The following is a 24,312-nucleotide window of genomic DNA, read 5'->3' as shown; positions in this document are numbered from 1 at the left end:
CACAAATATGACAAAACTATGACTTACTTTCTGAGATTGTCATTTCTAAATCTTAATGAAGAGTACAATCTTAAATCTAAAGGAAATATAAAAAGTAGAAAATTATAAATAGCATATTTTAAAAGGGGAATGCAAATTGCCCACTGCCTTAAAATATGTGACTTTCATACTATTTGCCTTTAAAGTTGCTTCTGACTAACTATTCTCTCTTCATCTATACTCCCTCCTTCTTCCCTCTTTTATATACATACACACACACACACTCACACACTTTTAACGCTTTTTAGATATTATTCTTAGGATTATATATTGGATACTCAGCATTTCAATATTTCTTATAGTAATATAAACCCCAGCTCTCAAGATATAAATCTCGTTAAATATAGAAATATAGAAATCTAGAAATCTAGTTAAAATAAACAGTTGTTTTTAAAACCCAGACAACAAAATATGTCTTGCCATCCATTGTACCTAGCTTCTGTAAATTTTTATTTCAAGAACTTTCAAAATCTTTCAAAAAGTACACAAAATATACTTCAATTTTATAAAGTGTGGTATTTTTTCTTTAAATTTTATTTGACCAAATTTAAGATCAAACTCAATGATTATTCCTTTTATCACTTTTGTAAATTTGATTGAATTGACTTTTTCTTTTCTATTTATCAATAAAATGAATTGATAATTCTACCCAATATTTATTTATAAACCATAAAAAGTTGAGGATTCTGAAATATCTAATTGTAAGTAAAAGTTGAAGAACCAGCTTAAATTAGTATATTGTTAAAATTCATCATTTTAATAATATTTTCCTTTACGCAGTCAGCTTTTATAAGTTAGCATGTTACCAGGTCTTTTGGAGACCAGACCTTTAATTTTAATGTACTTTCGATTTAATTATGATATAACTTTAATTATGATTTAATAACTTTAAAATTGTCTCATATTTTGAATGCTTTGTTATTATTTAATCTGTAAAACAGTAGGCTACTTTATAACAGCATTAATATAAATAACAAATATAAATCTCAAATGCCTACACTTTTGAAAAGGACTACATGTCATCATATTTTAAAACTCAATTTTCAGTTTGAGGTTATTGTCAGTTGGTAAATTGTCCCCCATACCCAGAGGGTAGAAAGAGACCTAAGAAAAAGACCACTTCAGATTGGTAGGTAGTAGGCTTAATAAACTAGGGAAATTATATACAGGGCTTGTCTTGGGTGACCATAAGACAAGTAAATCTCCCTACCCTCCCACCAGAATCTTAAAAGTTTATGCAGGCATACCTCAGAGACATCGCGAATTTAGTGCCAGACCACTGCAATAAAGCAGGTCATAACCTTTTTGCTAGTGGAGGGTCTTGCTTTCAATTTGTAAAATATGCAATACCTGTGAAGCGCAATAAAATGAGATAGATAGGCCCATGTAGAGGTCTTAACTAGATTCAGTCACGTATTCAATCCAGATGGTCTCAACAACACCTTAATTCTCTCAAGGATATGCCCCTGAAACAGCTGCTAGAATGGGAACAGGCAGAACATATATTCCAAGGACAGGAAATGGATAAGGAGTCTCCCATGCCCAGATCCAGCTCATGGACCAACCAGCATTTCTCTCGATGACCTCCTTTAATGATTATATGGCTGGAAAGAGTATTTTGTCCCTGAGTGTGAGTCCTTGAACCAAAGGGACTACCTGCCCAGAACTTCTGTCTCAACCCTGGCCATGATGTGGCTACTCCAGAATGCCCTGTCCAAGTGGTCTGAGCCTGCTTGCAGAAGCTTCATGGGCCTCTTTCCTGGTCCAGTCCTTTAGAAGGCTGATTTGTGCAGGTGTGTAAACTTCTAGACGTGACAAGGTAGTCAAGGGTGTCTATTTTTGGACACGTAGACAGAGCTTGGACAAGCAGTCTGGAATGTCCACACATGTGCATGAGGTCCCTCATGAGACAGAACAGACCGTTCTCTTCCGGAACTCTGAGGAATCCAAGAATCTAAACTTAAAACTTGTCTTCAAATTGTCTATTGATGAGCACTTAGGTTGCTTCCATACCTGGACTATTATAAATAGTGCTGCAGTGAACATAAGGGTGCATATATCTTTTCAAATTAGTGTCTTGGGTTTCTTCAGATAAATACCCATAAGTGGAATTGCTAGGTCATAAGGTAGTTATATTTTTAATTTTTTGAAGTAACTCCAAATTGTTTTCCATAGGGAATATAGTCAATAATATTTTAATAACTAAGTATAGTGTCAGGTGGATACTAGACTAATCGGAGGGATCACTTTGTAAATTATATAAATGTCTAACCACTGTGCTATTCACCTGAAACTAATATAAAATAATATTGAATATCAACTGTAATTCAAAAATCAATCAATCAATTAATCAAACTTGCCTTCCAATTTGTTATCCAGGTTATTAAAGTAGGGGCTAGAACGAAATTTATTTTTAAGCCTGTTAGCTTAGTTGATATCTTTTTCAGGAGTCCCTAACTCCGGGCCATGGACTGTAGCCTGTTAGAAACTGGCCTGCACCGCAGGAGGTGAGCTACGGGAGAGCCAGCGAAGCTTCATCCGTATTTGCAGCCGTTCCCCAGCGCTAGCATCACCACCTCAGCTCCACCTCAGATCATCAGGCATTAAATTCTCATAGGAGCTCCGGTCCCTGGTGCCAAAAAGATTGGGGACCACTGTTGAGGCTAGGGCTTCTCGAGCATCATTATTGACATTTGGACAAGATCATTTTTTTTGTAGGGATCTGTCCTATAGAAACTGTTACCCAAATTATGAAATCTTAAAATTGTTTCCTATTACACTTTAGTAGAGGGTTAGTCATATAAAATTCAAATTTTAGGTAAAAAACAGCATATAATATTAGTTTTATATGGGTAAACCTAATAATTTCACTAAACCAAGGATTTTAAACCTTGACACTATTGCTATTTGGACCAGATAATTCTTTGTTGTGAGGGCCTGTCTTGTGAATTGTAGAATATTTAGCAGCATATCTGTTCTCCATTTACTAGAGATACCAGTAGCACAGCCCTCTATCCAAGTTGTGAAACCAAATGTCCACATGCCTCCTTGGGGGCAATATTGGCAATATTGTCTCAGTCAATAACCTTAAAAAAGAGTGATCCAGAAAGAAAAATAAAAAATGTACAAAATACAATAGAAAATCTAATAAGCTATAGCTTTTTCCTTAAGCTTTAGTACATGTCATCAAAACAGATCCATTCATGGATTCATTCAATCAATCAATAATTTCATATTAAGAGCCAAGGAGGTGCCAGGGACCGCACAAGACAGAGATGACACACTGGTGAACAGGGCAAATAGAATCACCTGCTTCATCAATGTCCCATCAGTTCAGTATCTCTTTTTTAAAGTTGCTATCTTTCTTGTCAGTTCCAGTGACAATTTAAATAGGTTTTAAGATACCAAGAATTTGATAAAAGAAAGAGGGTCCCGGGAAAACTTCATTTGTAAAACAAAGAGAATCTTGAAATACCTTTTTATTTCCTGTATGGGTGCCAGATCTTGAGCAGACACCCAATTTATTACTTTGTCAACTTTCTTATTAGGGTTGACACAAATCAAGCTGAAATTTGCCTGACATACTACAGTAGAGGCTTTTTTTTTTCCCCACACTTTAGAACAAAGTTAAACTTTCCTCAAGGTGAAGAGAAAGAGGGGAGAAGCTGTGGGAGTTAAATTCCCTGCTTTCTATCAGCAAGATAAATATGATCTTCTTCCATCATAAATGGGAAAAAACAGCCATGGACTGCCCACAACTAAAAACAGTTCGGCAAAGGGATACAGCTGGGAAATGATGATCAAGCTCTGGAAAGCCCTTGATTGCAGGAAATAGCACCTACATTTTCAAAAAAGTTCCCACCAGACCTTGAATCATAAACCAAAGCTCCTTCCTCTTTCTCTTCCAAATTCCTTCATCTTCTCCCAGCCCCAACCCCCAGCATATGACTCTGCACTCTGGAATTTAAACTTCAACTCTGTAAACCTCATCCTGTGGGAAGTGATATATATAATATGTATATATATATATATATATATATATATATATATATATATATATATATATATATATATAGTGAGCTTACTGTATCACATGGAGATAAAATATCAGGTAGTACAGGGGATTGAATAACCAAATACTAGATCTCTTTTACCTATTAAATTTAAACACAAGACCAAAAAAAAAAATGATCTAAATATAAGGAGACATTAGAATCTTCTAATCAACAACCTGTATATATAGAGTCTTTCCTCTCATTGTCCTATTTTCTTTATAAATTTCCCCCAAATAGCTATTTTCCCTTGGGTTTGAGGTATGTCTTTTGGCAAATGAAAAGTAGCTAATTCTTTATGCGTTTATATAACATTATCTCTCAACACTAGAGATTTGCCAATATTTAGTTAATATTTAGTTAATATAAAATCTGGTAAGGCACCAAATTGCTATTCCAGTATAATCCTGGATTTTTTAAAAGATGAAGTTAATTTATAATGTTGTGATTTTAAAATAATTAATAAATTAGAATAAATATTATTTGGGGGTTGAAATTACTAATTAAAGCTGATTTGTTTTCAAAGTCATCTCAGTTTGAATGTACCCATCATCAAAAATAGAAAGATAACGCTTGACATGACATTCACCCTTTCTGTATCTCAGGGCTGATTTAAGGTATGAGAGCATCAGGCCGAATGGACTCTAAAATTATCTAGCTAAAAATATGCTCATTCTTTAATCATTAACAAAACAAATGAAATTTGATGTAATTCTCTCCTTGCAAACTGTTAAAATTTCAAAGCAACTTTCAGCATTATGAATTATGGATCCAGTACTCACAGACATCTGCCAATTTATACTATTAAATGACTGTCATTAGAACTGTGTGTACTGTCTGGTTTGGCCAGATTGTGCAAAATTGAAGAAAATAAATTAGACATTTTTATTGCAAATAATCTTGTCACATAAATCAAAAAATAAATCAATATTTAAATGAGATTATTCTAAATATTTTATAAGCTTTAGAAAGTTATATATAAATAAATTTGCATTGTATAGATTGACTTTCCCAAGAAATTTTTTTTATTTATTTCAAAATCTCTTAAACCTTAAACCTTGTACTGTTTATCTGTAAAGCTACTGCCCCTTTTGCTCCATCTAGTGGAACATTAATTTTTCTTCAGTAATAACAAAATACCTAATGTAACCTCTACCTTCTACAGACAGATATAATTTGTACTGCTATTACTTACTGTGAAATGACGCTATATTTATGAAACAATTATTTTATTTAATTACATTTTACTACAAACATAAAACCATAGACTTTTATAAACACAATGTGGTAGATTTTTAAAAAGTAAATTTGCTACATTCTTTACTTTGCAAGAAGTAAATTACTTCATGTAATTCAATTCTACTATTGAATAAGCACACAAATGCAGACTAGTCAACACAAGAAAGTTTGCATTTAGTAGAGAAGATTATTCTAATAGCAATTTCTGAAGTTACACAATTAATAACAAAGTCTATTTATAAGTTGTCTAAGGTAAAAGTTTGGAGGAAGTGAAGTGCTCTTCCTAAGCAAATAAAATTAACAAACCAGCAAGTTTTTTAAATTTTATTTTCTTCAAATGGGGTGTTTTTAACTAATTTTCTAAGTTAATAAATATATTACTGTTAATAATAAAATATCATTGTTCGCACTACACGAATATCTGCACGAATGTGTTTAACTCTTATTTTGGACAATGAATAACCGTTTATTAAAGTCATCATCCAAAACAGGCATCTATTTGTTAGAAAGCTGATGGTGCCAAAGGCAGTATTTGCCTCTGATACTAACGTCTAGTGCAAAAACCCAGTATACAATTTTCCTTTATTCTTCAGTCCCACCCCAAAGAGTCAAAAGTATTTCAAAGAGGTTTAATTTCCTCTTAAAAAAAAAATTTTTTTTTTTGGAACTTTCTTGTCAGGAATGGAAAATTCCATGGCAGTCGTGGCCAGTAAAACTGTTCATATGTATGGTAGAACATTGCAGAGCTAACTCCATAGTGAAATTTGGCAGTGACCCATATGTATTAAAAGTGGAGTGTCCCCAACTTATTTGAAAATTTACCTACTTAAATTATCCCTCCAACCTATTGCAATTTGATTTATAATCTGCTGTTTCAACAGAATAAATGAACCCATTAAAAACAAACATACTGTAGATATTTATATCGGGAATAAAATTTCTCTGGGGAGGATGCAATTTATGGAAGCAGAAACATTGGAAGGAAGTAACAAATTGAGGTCCCGGTTTTCTAATGAAGGATTGGAAATTGAGTTCTGCTTAAACAAGCAGGAAAAATATGTGATTATTTTTCACTCGTTAGCATTTAAGTCAGTAGCAAGACATTTCACAAGTATTAGATAGATTTTTTTTAAGTCAATAGATTTAGTAAAATTTTTAATAAGTTTAATTTTTCATAGTCACACGTGTAAGTAATGGATAAAAAGGCAGATGATCTGCATGTGATACACTATTTAACTATGATAAATAGAAATATCCGTCTATAACTTCAAGAGTAGATTATGACTAGGAGGGCTGCCCACTGGATTCCAGAAGAGCAAAACAGATGCAGGCTTGCCCAGAATCCGGTTCTTAGGACAGATGGACTTTTATTACACATGATGTTCTCTGTTCAACAGGCTTGTAAACAAGATATAATCTTGTCTATGATTAATATTTTCCCTTACATAAAGATTTGAAAGATACAGTGTGTAGTTTTTTTCTGTCAGTGTGGTATGTATGCTACTAATCTTCAGGATATTTCAAATTTTATATAATAATAAAATCGAGACCCTCAAATCAACATTGTTTTTCCTCAGTCTGCGTCCAGCGTTTCCATTACATGAATGGCAAAGTGGAAAAATATGTTCAGGGTTTCACTTTGATTTCCACAACTTCTTTTGTCAGAGGCCACATGCCTATTTGGAATTATTATCCAACGTGTAATTCCTCACAAACGAATTAACGAGTGATATGCTACCATTTTTCTTGTAATCGTGTGTTTTAAGGACACGGCAAGTCCCTGTTGCTCATGCAGAAAATGAAATTAGTCCCTCGGAGAGGATACGATCAGTGCTGTGTTAATCTAACCTTCAGCTGTTAATGATTTGCACGAGGATTCCCCTTGATGCTGTGACTTCAACTGAAATATTGTTTTAAGAGTTTTTGTTAACCCACCTCTTCTTGTCTTTTGCCGAGATATGCAGTGGAGTAGATTCTGAGGATCAGCTTTCCTTCTCTACTTACATCTGTTGTTTTGTTTTGTTTTTTTTAAGTAGCAACAAAATAAACAAAACTATTTTTGAATTTCATTTTCAGATAATTTGCTTTGTTGAGATCTTTTAGAAAAAGGGCTATAAAGGGTAAAATCCATTGCAAAACTTACAAAATTATCTACCTTTCATAATTTAGAATTGCTGTTCACATTTACAAGAACAAAAAAGAAGCCATTTGCTGTTGTCATTCAAAATACAAATTCAAGTTCACAACCTTTTACCTTTTGTTTTAAAGGGCACCAGAGTTAAAGAACTAACTCTCTCTCTCTCTCTCTCTCTCCCATCCCTACCCTCTCCCTTCCTGTAACCTCCCTCCCTCTCCTCATCTTCCTCATGCTTTGGTGTTTGTTTTCAACAAAAATATAGTTCTGATTCTTATATATCCTGTTATAACTCTGTACATTTTTAAAATCACACTGCTGAACAGAAATATAGGGCTAAGGGTGAAGATTATGTTTCTAGTAGTTACAATGTTATGGTAAGAGAACAATCTAATTTCACTTTTAACCAAAGTGAAACTTGAAAAAGTAAAAGTAACACTGAAGCATTCATTCAACTTGATTTCTCCTTGATTTTTTAATAAATCCCTTTTGATTCAACAAAATATGTGATCCATAATCGCAACGGGGGAGTACTTCTTAGTTATCAAGTTATATTTATAGTTATTGGTTGTCCGATTCTGATAAACCTATACACTTAACTTATTCAGAATGAACTAGTAGCCAGGTGGGTATTTTTCAATAACCAAATCTACCTATCTCTTGAGTATGTTGAATGTATTTCTTGTTCAATTCTATTCAAGGGAGTCATGGAATAGAGGAAATTATGCATAATAGTAATTGTTATTTAGGATATTCTGTGAATTAATTGTTAATAACATGAAGTATTATCCTCTGATTCTGAAAACAATGTGCAACCATTCAAATAGTTGTTCAGAGAGTAATTATTATTATAATTATTGTCTTTTTCATGGTAACATTTATGAAATGAATTTACTTTTAGGTTTACTTCCTAATTAAACAAGTTTCTGCAATTGTATGAAATTATTTTCTTTTCTCAGATATCTTTAAGTTTTCTTGTTATTATTATTTTTTTTAAATCCACCTTGGTTTCCCACTGGGTGGTTCATTGAAACATTCCAAAGTAATGAGCACTGGTCAGAAGTAAAGTTCTTAAAACAATAAAAGAAGCAATGGGTGGGAAGCAGGAGTGAGAACAGTCATAAACAACACAAAGCATGGACTGCTAAGGAAATCTTAGCAGTTATATAATCTTATAAGATTATATCTTATATAATATAACCCTCTGCCTCTTTGGTAAATCTTCATTTACGGATGAACTTTCCATTCACTAGTTTCTCCTCTACACACATAATTTCCTCTTTCTAAAAAGTAGTTGGTCATTTATTATTTACTGTTGTTTGGTCTCTTTATCATTCAATATTATCATTAACATAACACTATAAAAATATTAATATATTTTTTTAACTACAATGTACCAAACATTATTTCAGGCATAGGAGTTAATACTATGAAGAAAAAACACTTCTTGCTCTCAAATTGCATGCAAGGAAGGGCTGGGAGGAAAATGAGATGAGACAATGCCATGAGACAATTCTATATCTGGGGTAAGCAGGTAAGCACAAGTTCCATGGGACCATGATGAAGTGGTGTCTAACGTAGGGATGGAAAACAAATATGATTTGCTGAAGAGTGTGATTCTTTAAGAGAAATCTATGCCTAGACTTAAAAAAAAAAATGAAAACCAAAATGAATCATATACGTGGGTGGCTTTCCAAGCAGAAGGAACCCCATGTGACAGCTGGGCAATGGCAAGCAGTAGAGTAGAGCAAAAAAGGAACGAATATTGCAAAAGGGGGAAGGAGAATGAAGGGTGGATAGACCAAGGCCTCCATAGATCGGGAAAGGAAGTTTTACACTATCTTCAGCAATAGGGAGCCCATAAAGAGTTTCCACCAGATTCGCATTATGTAAATGTTTGGCTGCAAATGAAGTAAGACTAGAGACAGGGACAGCACGTAGGAGACCATTGCACTAATCCAGAGTTTTGTGTAATTTTGACCAGGGAGTGTCTGCTTAGAAGATTGTTATAGCATGTGAATTGGCCTGAGGCAAAATTAATTTTCCAGTAGATAACTAAACCATAACTCAGGCTCGGGACTAAGGTAAGGCAAATGAAGCATACATCTTGGGCATGAAATTTAAGGGGACACCAATTAGCTCAGAAATTAAGATAAATAATATTTAGAGCAGTATTTTTTTTTTTAATGAATGCATAGAAAAATCCATCATGAACATCAAAATTTTAAATAATGACAATAACTGAACTTTTTGGAGATATATGTAAAAATAAACTAATTCTTTTTTCATCAAATTTGAGAATTTTAGTTTATTTCCTCAGTGTTGCTAACCAACTAACTCACCTTGGAAGCCGAGACAGAACACCGGCTGATATTGATGTTAACGCATCATCCAAACGGCTTGGTGGCTTCCTTTTGCGAATCCAGCTGACAACTAGTTCAAGCAGCATCAAGGAAATGAAAAATGGAGTTGCCTGGAAAGGAAATTGCAGAAAAGAGATGTTATTGCATTCAATATGCAATGCTCCCACATTTCCTCAGTCATTCCAGAAGTGGGAGGTCCAGAGTGATAGCTCATGGAAGGAGAAGGTATATGCCTTTCCTAGAGGATCATTTTCTCCCAACAAATAAATTTGATTATTTCAGACATATACTAAACAGGTGCCTCAATTCTATCATCCAATTTGAAAATAAAATGTAAACAGATATAACCATGATAATTATGCCAAGAAAACAAAGATTAGGAGGGAAATGTTTAAAGTTAAATCTGAAAAATACATTTTAAAATAAATGCAATAATCAGAAGTTTATTATCTCTATATAACTAAGCTAGACTCACTTTAGGAGTTATCCCTTTAAAGATGTACACAATTCTGGTTTTTCATTTTTAAAATTACAGGAGTGATCAAATTGAAACTGTAGGAACAAAGAATGTTTTTCTGAGTATTTCAAAGAATAAGGCCATTTTAAGTGTTTGAGACATCATTTAAGTTTTATTCATTCAGCTTTAATTTTCTTTTATATAATAGATGTTTTTAGGCTCCACTATCAATGACCAAATATTGGACTAGGTTTGTGTTATAATATAAAAAATAACAATTTATGAAGATACCAATTTATGAAGTACCACAGTTTTTTTCTTTCAAAAAGGAGTAATATCAAATCCTGGAATAATTTATGGGTTTCACTCATTTCGAAGCTAATAATGAGTTTTAAAGTTTTCTAAACTGAACTCCCAAGAACATATTCTCTGATGTCATTTTTTTTTTTTTTCTATTTCTGGTCTTAACTAGTAAGCGTTGTAGGAACAATTTTGACAGGGTGGGGAACTTCAGTATTCAAGTTCTAATTCTGGATATTTCCACTTTCAATCATAGCCAGGAACCAAAAGTGAAAAGTGCCTCTAAACACTTCAGTTTCAAATGAAACTTGGTTCAAGTTCAAAGTTAGAAAATCAGAGTTGGACTCAGTCAGCTGTGTATCCATTCTGCTGAACTCCTCTACCAAAGTAAAGAGGAAATAGTTTCCTAGGAGGAGGTAGACAAGTTTACCCTTAAAAAATAAAATTATTATAAAGTTTACCAATGATATACAGGGCCAAATTGCAATGCCGCTGTATTCAGGGAAACTTTTAAGAATTTTGTCATATTCTGGAGTGACATATCAGGGAAGGGGAATTTAATAGGAGAAGATGTTTAAGAGTATCGTATAGAATCCCATTCAAGTAGAAATTCTATTTTTGCTCCATGCCTTTATGAAACAAAATTATTTTTATTGGAATTTAATAATGTGAAGAACGAAAGGATGTGTTTAACTTCTTGTTAAGAAAAAAAGCAAGAGCAGCCTCTTCCCAGATAGTCTCACCTTTTTTACATAATCAGGCACCTCTTCTAGGGTTTGGAATGACGTTTCATTGGGCTTCATCATGTAAAACATCATGCGAACTCCCTGGGAAACCGAAACATCCTGTTGAGCTTCTGGGTTCTTCATTTCTGCCCTTGTCTGAGTCCCAGCTGGAGAATATTTGTGATTCAGTGGTTGAAGCCAGAGACTGAACAAAGAGGACGAGATGTGCTTCACAGAACAAGCCCTTTGTCAGAGAATGGCTAGAAACGAAGCTCCACAGAGAGCTCAGCCAACAGCAGATTCTGTGCAGGGAGAAAGGAAAATACTAGGATCAAGGCTGAGTTCGAAGTTCAGAGGGTACTGTCCTAGAACCGGGCACATGGGGGAGGGAAAGGTGAGGAATCATGCCCAAATCAAAGATAAACAACAGAGTTTGGCTGTAGATGGACTGATTTATCATTCAAAAAAGAAACAAACACACACGCAAAATAGTACATGATACCTCCTGGGAAAGGGGAAGAAAAAGAAGTGTTAACAGGTGAAAGTTCAGTCTGAAAAAGTGGATGGAAATTCAAGACTCAAATCACATGAAGGAAACTCTCTTTTTCTCTCTCCCTTTTGAAATTCACATGGTGTTCAAGTTTTTCTCTCTCCACAATGTCAAAATTCCTGAAAGGACAGGGTCCTCTAATCTCACTTAAAAGTAAATTTGAAAGTCAATAAGCGCTGAATATACCATACTAGTTATTGCCTATGTATTTCTAGATCTAAAGCTATCATGTTAACTTCACAGTGTTTGCAAACCAATTTAAGGGCATTTAGTTTATTACATGCTCTACATTGTTTAATGGAATCTTGACTAGTCACATTTGTATTCTTAGAATTTATGGGGCCTACCTGATTGAAAAAGCTGCCAAGATGTGGCTGTGAGACCTTATCTCTGTTTCCCAGGAAGACCTTAAATTGTTTCCTGTAGGTAAACTAGAGGACACTGATTGCATCACCAGTGAATGAATGGAGCTTTCCCTAATAGTCACAAGCCTTCACCTAGAATAGCTAAAGTCATCCTTTGGCTACCACCTATTTTAAAAATGTTTATGTAGATTTAATTAAATTATTAATACATGATTGTTTGGGGAAAAAAAATAGAAACTATAGATAAGCAACAAATAAATTACTGCTCAGAGACACTATTAACATTTTGGTGTATGTATAGTCAGTTCTGTCATGTGACGTGTGTTGCTAAAAATTACTATACTATGCACAATTCTGCAGTAAAAACATCTGGGCTTATGAGCAAAAATGGGATTAGGGTATAATACTGGAAAATTTCATAATGACCCACAAGGAGAAAATATCAGAACTTAAAAATGGGTGGCACAATTTTTACACATGCATGTTACATAAAGAAATACACAAATACTGCAATAATATGGTGCTGTGTCTTGAAAAAGACCTGATATTTGTTTGCAGAAGTGAGCATTGGAAGAGTTACAGATCGTGAGTTATTGTGGAGTATTGAAAGGAGGATTACCTGAAGTCAGACAGAAAGTTGTAAACCAGACATGAATACAATGGCTCATCACATAAAGGTGAACTGAGGATACTGGTAGATGTTAAAGGTGTGTGTGATATGTGTACATTTTGTATATTTCTGTATTCCTGAAACTTTCAATGATCTTGGTGCAACCTTTATCATTCACCTGTTGTTTCTGACTGACAAAATTACACATAAGCATATATAGTAGCTCGATTTATTCCCCAATATATTAATTCTGTTTGGAACAAATTTGCAGTTTCAAATATTGCAAAACTGACTGCGCTTTCAAACAATTCCCATTGCAAATGAACACATATGGACATATATATTTAATAAAAGTGATCAGATTAGGCAGTGTTTTATTACCTGTTTTTAAAATTGTTTTTCAAAATTACAAATGTAATGCATTACAAGAGAAAAAAATCCAAACAACAAAGTGGTTTATAAAGTAAAAAGCAGCAACACCCTTTCCCCTCAAGATACACACATATCTCTCCCTTCAACTTCGCAACTTCGGTATTTTTGCATATCTATTTTTCCAAAAAGTTTAATGTTGTTATCTTTATTATTACCATCAGGTAAATACATTTAAACATATTCTCATTGTTTGATTTTTGGTAACGGATCATATTAAACATAAGATATAACAAGTTTTCTTCCTAGAGCCAATAACTTATCAGGAACATTCTTCCAATCGGTATATGGTTATATAGCATTTTTTCCCTACTGGCTGCTGAGGTGTTTGTGTGCATTCCAATCAGGAAAACAAAAGTCATTTTAAGTATTTAAATTAGCAGAATTTAATACAAAGAATTAATTACAGAGATGATGGAAGAGGTAAAAACCAAGCCGGAAGAAAGAGAGAATCTAGACGGTACTATCAATAGGAAACCACTTGCATCCTTAAGCTATAGGGACAGAAGGAGGAATTTGTATGAGTAGAGCTTAGGGGCTGGGGCACCCCGAGAAAGTTAGAACCACAATGGGCCTGTCTAGCAGGAGCAAAGAAGCAGTGGAAAAAAACTACTGTGGCTCTTCCTTCCTTCCAGTCAATCTCCCAGCACTACTTCCTGTTGGCCTAAATGAGTCAAAAGCCAGATGACAGAGGAGCAGGGAAGGAGAAAGGAGGAGATGGGAATGAATCTGAGGAAAAAGTCAACCAAGGACCATCAAACCTTCATAATCTACTTAACTGTTTCTCTGTTGTTATACAATTAAGTATAGTCTTCCAGTTTTAGATAATTAGTATAATGCATCAATAAACATCATGGTATAAATAGCTTGTATATTTGTGCACATTGTTGTATCAAATAGATTCCTTAGCAACGTAATTATGCTGTTGAAGGACATGTAAAATTTATACTTTGAAAGCTGCTGCCACTCGCTACTATCATTAAAGTTGTTAGCCTATTGATTGGTTAAAAATGTCATCTTGTTTTAATTTGCATTTACCTGGTGACTTTGATGATCATTTCATTATAGTTATTGGCCATTTGTTTTCCTTTGGTGTGTGATTTATTTTTAAATATATCTTCCACATAATTATATTATATTGTCTTTCCATATTGGTTTATGAGCTATTTATATTCTATATCTTATGTATTTCTCAAATGTGTGTGGCAAATGTTCTCTGTATTTATTTTCTTATAATTTTGTTATATATATGTTGTCATACAGAATCGTAACTTTGTGTGTGCTATTACATTTTTATTTTACTGCTTCTTCCTTTGGGTCTCCTCGCTTATGAATGTTTTCCTCACCAGAATTCTGTAAAAATAATCTATGTTTTCTTCTAGAATATTTACAGGATTTTTTAATTGTTGTTATTCCTTTGGTCACCTGGAGTTTAGATTTGTAGTTGGTATAAAGTCATTATTTCATGTTGTACCTTCCCTATCTGCTCTGGGGAGATCACAACTTTTTCCAAAGCATGAGTTAGAGTCCATACTTTTAAAGCTATTCTTCTACATACCTGCACGGTTTCCAGTCTCTCTACTCAGTTCTACGATAAGTCCATTCTTGTGCTGGTACCATGTTGTCTCAATTATTTTACTATCATAATAAATTCCGGTAACTTGAGGAACGACTCAATACATTCTATTTTTCAAAAATTTTAAACTATTTTTTTTAACATTCGCTCTAATGGATCTATTTAGACTAAACTTAAAAGAATTCTATTGGTATTTTAACTAACTTTATTAAATTCATGGATTGATTTAGAAGAATTAACATAACAGGCACTCAGTAAACTTGTCTGGAACAAATAAACACCCACTTAAACTTAGTTCTGTATTTAAATGATGCCAATGCTCACTACAAATCTTTGTACTTATCTTGTCCATTCATTTTTTATTTTTTTTTGTTCTGGTATACAGTACAAAGTTAAATTTCTTTTTTTTTTTTTCAGAAGGTGACGACATGTATAATTGTATATCCTACTATTATTTTTTCTTATCTATATATGGGGAATAACTTAGATGAATATAAAACTTCTCATTCAGAAATTGATTCCTCCAAAATTCAATGGAGACAAAACACTTTGGAGGACAGTCTGTTATGTGAAGATAAGGTATATGGAACAGAGGACTTTAAACCTATTTCTGAACCAGAAAGTGGAAGCTCAAGATAGTTCCAAGTGCCTTTCTGTCTAAATATCTATGTCAGATCTCTGTCTAAAGCTTCCCAGGCCCTGCTTGCAGTCTCTTCTTCTATGTAATTAAAGTGGAAATGCTTGGGGAGAGGCTAATATGAATGGCAAGCATCCCATGAGAATGCAAGACATGAAAACCTGCCACTCTTAGTGCTTTCATCTGCAAATAAGCCAGCACACAAAAAAAGATTTTAGAAGCTTTTTGTATCAAAAAGACATAAAAACAAATGACTATAAATCTCTAGTGACACCTATAACTATAAATTCAGGAAGGAGAAAGCGCAGCAATTTGGAACAAGGAAAAGTTAATATAAACAATTGTCAACTACAACAGGGAACTGGAGTAATGAGAAAGTGACTAATTAAAATTAAGGGGACTTGAAAGAATATAGGAATAATAGTTGTAAGGAGCAGCCACTATCCTCAGGGCTGGACTGAGGAACTTGCCGGAAATCATGTTGAAGGAGGTCATTGAGAGGACGGGACCACCAGTTAACCCACAAGCTGGACCTGGGCAATCAGAGCTCATCATCCCCTTCCCTGTCTTTGGAATGTATGTCTGCCTACCATTCCAACCGCCTATGCCATTTTCAAGGATATAGCCTTGAGAGAGCAATGTGCTGTTGACATAACTAAACCTAGTCAAGGTCTCTATATAAACTTTTAATATTCTGATGGGTGGGTGTGGAGATCTATCCATCTTGCGGCCTCCCAAGACAACCCTCCTGTATATGTTCCCTTGCTTATTTAAAGTGTCACCTGCCAATCTGGAATGATCTGCCTTCAGTATTTCTTTGCACTCCACACATAAGGACCAGTTTCATATTTTACCCAGGAAGCTCCTGAGATTTTAGAACAACAAATCGGCCCTCTAGGATGACTGAGAAAGCTGTTCACCGGAAGTATCTCAAGGAAATACTTCCCTACAAAACCACCTGAGTGGGGTGAAGCTGCTGGTTGCCCAGCACTGCAGGAACTAGGTGCTGGAAAATCCCCCAGCACTGCAGGACACTGACAAGTGAGCACACAGGAACCAGAGAGGTAAACTTTTTTTGTTGTTTTTTGTTGTTGTTGTTGTTGTTGTTGTTTTAACAATGACTTTGCAGATCTCGTTCCTGACAAAGCTTAGCATCATGTCAGCTAGCATAGAAAAAATATTTAAAGGACTCAGATTCATTTTCACAGATCGTTAAGGAAGTGTGAATTTGGAGATGAGAAGCAATAAATTTATAATTAACACAGGACATAACACTCATTAGTAATTATGAAAAGTCTTCTACATCTTAGACTCTCATGCATACAATACTTATTGTCATTGTTTACAAAATTATAAACCACATAAAAGCAATTTTCTAGGAGGTTCTCATTGTAAGAGAAAGGGTAAAGAGAATCTCTACACATTGTTCGGCAGTTTTTTAACATTTAACATTTCAAACTAATATTAAGTCTAAGTCCAACTTGACTTTTTCCCCCTAAGTTACCATTTCTGTTTCTTGGATGCTCAGAGAATATTTCTGTGCCCTTGAAATTAAATCACTGTGATATGTTATTTCTTTGGTAGGAATATCTTGAAGAGATGGCTTTAAACCTCAGATTTTAATCTTCCTTTGCTTTAAGAAAATTTTCTGCTATTTTTGCCTGTTGTTTCTGTTTCATTTATAAATTTTCACATTTCTTCATAAATGTGATTTCTGTTTATCAGATCCCATTTGTCTTCCACATCTATACATTGTCTTTGATCATTTTCTTGTTTTCTAACGCTTTCTAACTGATTTGCTTGAGCCTATATTTAGGGTATATTTTTCTTCCTTCTAGTTCTACTTTAAACTCTGCAATGACGTCATTTCTTAAATTCTCTTCTTCATTCTCTTAGTTCCCCAATTATATCTATTTATTGTATAATCTTTTTCTTCAAATTTACTCTCTATTTAACTTCTTTTGTGTGCATAAAACAGTAGTACTTAAACGGTTCTTAATTACCTAGGGTGTAATCCTCAACATATGTCCTTCGTCTACTTTTGGCAATCTCTTTTGTTCTTCTCATCCCTGACTTGTTTATCTTTGAATGAGTACAGGTCTTTTTATGTGCTTTTTTTTCCACCTTAAAAAGGATGTGATAATTATTCCTTAATATTATACCTCCAGGTATATGTGGCACTCTGGAGTTTAGATTTATCTTATCAGTTTAACCTGAGTGAGAAGAGGAGAAGCTGTGAACATAATCGGTCTACAAAGGTCTAAATGTTTAATAAGCGAATTGGAATTATGATAGCAGTAGCCAACTTTTCTTATCTTAGTTTTCTTCTCATTGGCCTCCTCTACTCCAGTCATACAAAAAAGACCTTTTCAGGTATTCTTCCTGTAATTTCTATTTATTAAGGTTGGGGAGTATCTGTGGTCTACTAGGAAGGGCTTCCAGTCAGAAAATTTGTCTTTTGATGTTGGACAATTTAACATTCGGGAAAAAATGAGAATTTGTTTACAGCAAAGCTTCTCAGCCCATGGGCTTTCTCTTTTGTGAGAAATTCTGTACTCCCCTCCACTCTAGAGGATCCCATCCTCCTCTGCTGTCATTTACCCTAAACCCCAATGATTCCCATTAGAGTGGGTCAATCTCAGCCATAGTTCTCCTCACATGCTTTTGAAAAACTGGGTTGAATAGTAGCTCATGGAGAAGTCATCTTTCTCCTGTTAAGGAAAAAAACACATAAAGGTGAACTTCAAGATAAAAGCAAGAAAGGATTCATCTTTTTTTGGTGCTGCCACATTCTAGTCTTTACCCTTCCGAAGGAGAGTGTATTTAGTTCTTATCCCTGTTGTTCTCCTCCTCTCATACGGCCCCCTTACGAACTCATTTAACCTTAATTACCTGTGTAAAAGACCTGTCTCCAAATACAGCCATATTGGGGATCAGAGCTTTAACATAAATTCTGGGGAGTCTCAATTCAGTCCATCACATGTCTCCATATATCATTTTTGTTAGTCACTTGAGTCAGTTTCTGGAAATTGAACTGGAAATACGCTCTTACATCATCATTTTAAAAGTTTATTTTTCTAAGAGTATAAAAACAATGTATGTCCACTGTAGAAATATAGGAAAATGTAGAAAATACTTAAGAAAAAAAAACTGTCATTATAATCCCACCAGTCAGGTTAGAGCCTCTTTAATATTTTAATGCACATCTTATGCTTAAGGTTTGTTCAGAGACAGTATATTACATAGCTGAATTCACACTCTATATGTAACTTTAGGTCCACCTTTTATAAAATTTGAAAGCCACATGATGAATGGCAAAGCTTCAAAATGGAAGCTGTCTTGGTTTCTGAATCACTGCTTGGAGGAGAGCTACATATCTATCAGGACATTATGTAAATAAAATTTAAATTTATAACATGTTTTTTGTGTGATAGTTATTATTATTTGAGGCTAATGGTGTCCTAATTGATATAGACAAAAAGCACTGGAGGGTTTTGAAGAGAAGAGACACATAATAGGTATTAAAACCATCAGTCTGGTTTCTGTTTGATGATAGACTTTAGGAGGGAGAGTGAAAGCTCGAGACTGTTCAGAAGTGACTCATATAGTCCAGGCTCTATATGTTAGTGACTTTCACTAGGGTGGTTCCAGTGGACGTAGTGAGAAGTGAAAAAATTCTGGATACATTATGATTGTAAAGATGACAAGGTTTACTAACAAACTGACTGAGGGAATGTCCATGGTTTAAAAGTTTGGTTTAAGCAGATGAAAGAATGGAGTTGTTATTTACTACAATGGACAAACTGGGGTATTTGGCTTTAAACATGTAGTAAGATGTCTACAGACATCTAATGAAGATGGTTTCAGCACTTGGATATATAAATCTGGAGTTCAAAGCTCAAAAAAAAAGTAGCTGTGAATAGAAAGAAATAATACTGTCTAGAATAGCTACAAGCCAAACATAAGGATGATTTCTATATACAAACTCTTCAATCATATTCATAAGCTTAAACAATATTCATTTTTCATTTGAAAATCATATGTTATATTTAATTTTCTTGCATGGCAATGTTTTTGTAGTTCAATAAAGAAAACATAAAATATTATAATTTACACATTGTTATGAATTATCTCATTACAGAAGTCATGAAAGGATATGTCCTCTTTCTATTTACTATACAGGATAATAAGCACATATTTCAATATTAAGAAATTGCCAAACTATTTTCCAGTGTACGTACTATTTTGTATTCCCATCAGTAAGAGAATTCCAGTTGCTTTGCATGCTTTCTAGCACTTGGTATATCCAGGATTATTTTGATTTTTTATTATACTTTTTATACCTAAATGACTGCATAATTTATATAGAATGCTATTGTCATCATATGAAGTTTATTATGTACATTCCTATTTTATTCCTATATATTTTGAAAGCAATTTTTTAAAGAATATAGCTTTGTGTTGCCAAAATTTTAAGATTGTCTCTGTCTTTGAATCCTTTGTATTAATACATTTTTATTAGAAAATGGCACCATGTGAAACTTAAATCAATCTCTCTATTTTCTTAGATCACATTTTATTACTTTTGGCCAAAGTCCTTTCCATAACTTAGAAGGCAAAGATCAGGTAGAACATGATCTTTAAAAAAATTTATAGCATATACTTGAGTTCAGAGCACAAAAAACAAATAGTATTTCAGAAGTTATTTCTTTAAAATCCCACCATCAAGCTAATACATCTCATTGTTATTTTAACAGTAATCAGTGCCAAAAGAGCAACTCAAAGTGCTGCACACATATCGGTGTCAGAATATATGTAACTTGCTCTTTATAGGATTGACTTTGAGTCAAAGTTGGAATTAATCCAAATGCACAGTGCAGAATAAAAGAACATGGAAGGTCTCAAGAGTATTTTTTAAAATAGCTCATGAGATTCTCTGCAAATAGAAGGATTTCTTTTGAAAAATATATTTGGAAAACAAAATAACATACATTCCTCTTAGAGATTAATCTATTATGTAATAAATATCTTAAAGGTACTGACAAGTCCAGCAGCAAATAAATTTATTCTAATTTGCTCAACTTGCAGTTTCTCAATTGTAATTTACTACAGAGTTACTGTAATCTAATTGTTGTGAGCACCTCTGAAAATGTGTATTACATAGTGCCTGGTTTGGGAATTGCTATCTAACTTAGGGTCTCTGTATGGCCATTTCTCTGTTAGGGAAAGAATGGACACCTATATTTGGTAATGGTAATTAATACCCATGATCTAAGGGAAAATGTCTATAAAAACTTGTATATACTAGAAAATATGTAAAAGGCAAGATTTGTTACTTTTCTATACTAACTACAAAAGTGTGTTTCTAATAACACCAGCAGATCAGACAAAATCCTTTACCTAAATATCCATCACAGAACCTGCTGCCTGCTGATGAAAGGACCTGTGAACCTTCTTTTATGAAACAGAGTTGAAGCAATTCATTGTAGACATAAATCCAGTTCTTATCATTCTCTAGGACATGTGGTTAAGAATTTCTTTCTAGTTTCAGTACCAAGAATAATGTGTTTCTCCTGAACAGAATTTGTGTTATTTAATTTTATGGATGCTATGAATCACCTACCTAATCATGTTTCCCACTTCAGATGGTTTAATATGTAGCTTAGTGCCAAATTTATGGCATAAATCTGGCAAGTGTGTAGGATTCAAGTGATGGCATACCAAACTCACTCCTGGATTCACATTGATTCCTGGCAATATTTTCCTTGCTTATTTTTTAACATCTATTCACTCTGTTTTATTAAGCTTGTTAAGGGTATTGGTATAAGATGTTTTAATTTCTTCTTGTCATGTGGCAAAGAATTTTTTAAAGTTGATAGATTATTTAATGAGTGAAAAAAGCAATCCTCTTGAGATTAAAATCCTCATTTGGTAGGCATTTCTCAGGAGACATGTGCAAATTTTTATTCTTCTCACAAAAGTACATATTGTAATTAAGAATAGCCAATATCAGCTGGAATATGACTGCTCGTGATGTCAATGAAAAAAAACTGAAGATTTTCAGGGGATCAATTTATGATCCAAGCAAACTGATACAGTTTTTATTTATTTTAATTTTTATTTTAAGCATCCTCTCCCCAGATAAACAGATATCATGAATCATATTTGACTTCTACTTCGGACTTTTTCTTGGGGTAAGGGAATTAAATTTATTTACTTTTGTGTATAAGGAACTGGGCTGCTATCTACTTCAAATATTTAACTGGGATGTCTGGATCCTCCTTTTGGGGTACAGCAAATAAGGATCTACCATAGCATTAGAAAAAAATCCAGTCCTCAGTAACACATGCCTCAGCACAGCCTCCTCATGCCTGTCTTTTCCAAGAAGTTCAGGAGTGTTCCCCTGGGGGTGTGGGGTTAGAGGCTGGAGGTGGGAAAGATGGATGGTGGGAAGTTCTTGTTGGAAAAGGACAGTCCCACCTTGCTATGGTAACCCGATTGTAAAACTCGACCCTCGAGGATAAGGTTCCTCCATCACACTATCAGAACTCATTTGCACTATAACAAATCACTATGCTATTGCTGCCATTGCCTCGTCAAGAATTCTGTATCTGAAAGATATCTTCTGTTCATTTCCGCCGCCACCACTGGAATATTATCACATATAATTGTCACCTACCCTATTCAAAGAATAAATTAGATGCCTCATGATCTGCTTGCTGCGTTTTCTACTCATAAAAAAATGCTTAAGTCATAGAGGTTCTTCAAAGTTAAAGAAAAAATATCTCACACAAATATATTCAAAGCCACATACCTTCTGCACCTTCCCCCCTCACTTAGAACTACATCAAAATTTAAAGCCTCTGCTCTTCAAAAAGTCACTGTTAAAAGAATAAAAATACAGTGGGGGAAAAATATTTACAAATCCTATATTTTAGAAAAAACTTGGATCCAGAAGAAACAAACATGAAAATTCAAAAGCAACCTAATTCTTAAAAATGGGCAGGAGATTTGAAGAGACACTTCACAAAACATTATTCAAATGTCAGATCAGTACTTCGATAATGCTCAATGTCATTAGTCATTTGAGAAATGCAAAATAAAATCATTGCACACATATTAGAATGGATAAAATTAAAAAAAAATGTGATAGTGAGTGTTTGTGAGGATGTGGAGGAACCAAGACCCTCAAATGGAAAATGATACAAATCACTATGGAAGGCTATTTGGCAATTTCTTTAAAAATTAAACATACGTTTATCTTATGTGTGTGTGTGTTATGTGCTATTGAGTCAGCTCTGACTCCTGATGACCCTATGAATGAGTGATGTTCACCATGTCCTGTCCTCAACAGCCCTGTTCAGCCCCTGTAGACGTATGCCTATGGCTTCTTTCATGGAGTCAACTCATCTGATATTTGGTCTTCCTATTTTCCTGCTGCCTTCATTTACCCCAGCATTTGTGTCTTATGACCTATGCATTTAATTTTTAGAAATATACTGAAAGAAATAAAACCACATATCTATGCAAATACTTGCACACACATTCATGTCATATTTATTTTTATTTTTAACAGACAAATTTCACTGATCCATATGCTTATTATATAACATAATGCCCCCCACTGTCACGTTGGCTTTCTAGGGAAAGTTCAGTTGTTCTGCCAAACTTCACCTCACAGCTTACACCTGGGAGTCTGCTTTGATGCTCCTTTTTTTCTTATTTTCCACAATCTAGTTTAACGTCAACTTCTGTAGGTTCTACCAGCAAACTTATATTGTACCACAACTTATTAGTGGGTTGTAAAATTATTAGAGTGAGTTACGAGTACAACTTAAAAATTAAAATGACAGGAAAAAAGATAAAATTATTTCAAAATGTCAGCATTTCTTATCAGTTATAAAATTAGCATCATCTTGTGAAATTTTGTTTCATACACTCAGCTTAGAGGTTAGAAGTTTATTTTTGTTTGTTTCATAAAAAAAAACCAAAAAAAAAACCAGAAAAAAAACTCTGCTCCGAATGTGACTCTTTCTTTTCATTTTCACTGATATTATCCCTAAAGCCACCTCCATGACTTTCCAGGACCATTATAATTACCTTCTGTCTTACCTCCTTGCTTTCCCTCCAACATGCTTTGAATCCACTGCCCACATAGCAGTCCGAAAATCTTTTCAGTAGGCTAATCAAATCAATCCTTTCCACCTTAAAACTTTACATTCCCTTTTATTGCTTTTGGAACAAAGTGAATACACCTCCCTGTGACCACTTTACCTTGATTTGAGTATATAACATGAGCTGGCTTCTAACTATCCCAGCAACAACCTTACTGCATGCCCCAACCCCTTCACTTTACGTCTTATGACCTTTCTTTTTTCTTATTTATTTATTTTTTATTATGGTGACATTAATTAACAAAATCCAGGAAGTTTCAGGTGTACAATTCAACAGTAAGACATATTATATTGCATTGTGTGTTCACCACCCATAGTTAGATTTCTTTCTGTTGCCACACATTTTTGTTGTTTTGTGAACATCACTGCATGTACAAACCTAGGTCATATAGCTTGTAACTCAGCTAGGCTATATGGTAGAGCCCATTGCTTTTAGGCTACAAACCTGTATAGCATGTTACTGTACTGTAGGCAATCGTAACAGAATAGTAAGTACTTGTGTATCTAAACATACCTAAATGTAGAAAAGGTATGGTAAAAATATGATATACAAGATAAAAGTGGTACGTCTATATAGAGCACTTACCACACATAGAGCTTACAGGACTGGAAGGTACTCTGGGTGTGTTAGTGAGCAAGTGGTGAGTGAATACATTACTGTA

General features: G+C 34.1%; 1 protein-coding gene across 1 annotated transcript in view; it reads right to left on the bottom strand.

The window, feature by feature from the left end:
• AGMO (alkylglycerol monooxygenase) overlaps positions 1–11,453 on the bottom strand; it is a 307,596-nt gene extending 296,143 nt beyond the window's left edge. Inside the window, 2 exon segments of the mRNA XM_011364559.1 lie at positions 9,807–9,937; positions 11,328–11,453. Of these exon segments, the coding sequence (XP_011362861.1) occupies positions 9,807–9,937; positions 11,328–11,453 (257 nt within the window).
• Positions 11,454–24,312: the final 12,859 nt, after the last annotated feature.

This window comes from Pteropus vampyrus, unplaced genomic scaffold (genome assembly GCF_000151845.1).
Source record: "Pteropus vampyrus isolate Shadow unplaced genomic scaffold, Pvam_2.0 Scaffold4, whole genome shotgun sequence".
Classification (NCBI taxonomy): Eukaryota; Metazoa; Chordata; class Mammalia; order Chiroptera; family Pteropodidae; genus Pteropus; species Pteropus vampyrus.
Note: the sequence above shows the minus strand (reverse complement) of the source record. Positions and strands in the feature narration are given on the sequence as shown.